The sequence below is a fragment of the Mesitornis unicolor genome, unplaced genomic scaffold (assembly GCF_000695765.1).
Source record: "Mesitornis unicolor isolate BGI_N332 unplaced genomic scaffold, ASM69576v1 scaffold47631, whole genome shotgun sequence".
Classification (NCBI taxonomy): domain Eukaryota; kingdom Metazoa; phylum Chordata; class Aves; order Mesitornithiformes; family Mesitornithidae; genus Mesitornis; species Mesitornis unicolor.
In genome coordinates, this window is record NW_010165352.1 from 31,857 (window position 1) to 32,155 (window position 299).

Here is a 299-nt window from a genome sequence, read left to right on the forward strand (position 1 = left end):
TCACGTCGTAAAACTCTCGGCGGCAGTCAGAGATGAACATGGTGGCAGCACAAGAGCGGTGGGGAAGCGGCAGAGAAACGGCGGCAGCTACGGGCCGCCCCCACTCAAACTGGGCGCCAAATCAGCACCGCTTTCCATTGGTCGTTTCGTCACGGAGCGCTCGCCAATGGAAAAGCGGCCGTCCCTCCTTCACAAAGCGGATTGGGCAAACTGCCTAACTCATTCCGGGTCTTAGCCAATGGGATGGGGAAAAGGGAGCTGCGACACGTGCGGCTTGCCAACCCCAGAAGCAACTCAGC

At 59.5% G+C, this 299-nt stretch overlaps 1 protein-coding gene across 1 annotated transcript in view; it reads right to left on the reverse strand.

The window, feature by feature from the left end:
- CDC45 (cell division cycle 45) overlaps positions 1 to 40 on the reverse strand; it is a 13,265-nt gene extending 13,225 nt beyond the window's left edge. The window contains exon 1 of the mRNA XM_010194597.1: positions 1 to 40. This exon is cut by the window's left edge and continues 6 nt beyond it. Within this exon, the coding sequence (XP_010192899.1) occupies positions 1 to 40 (40 nt within the window).
- Positions 41 to 299: the final 259 nt, after the last annotated feature.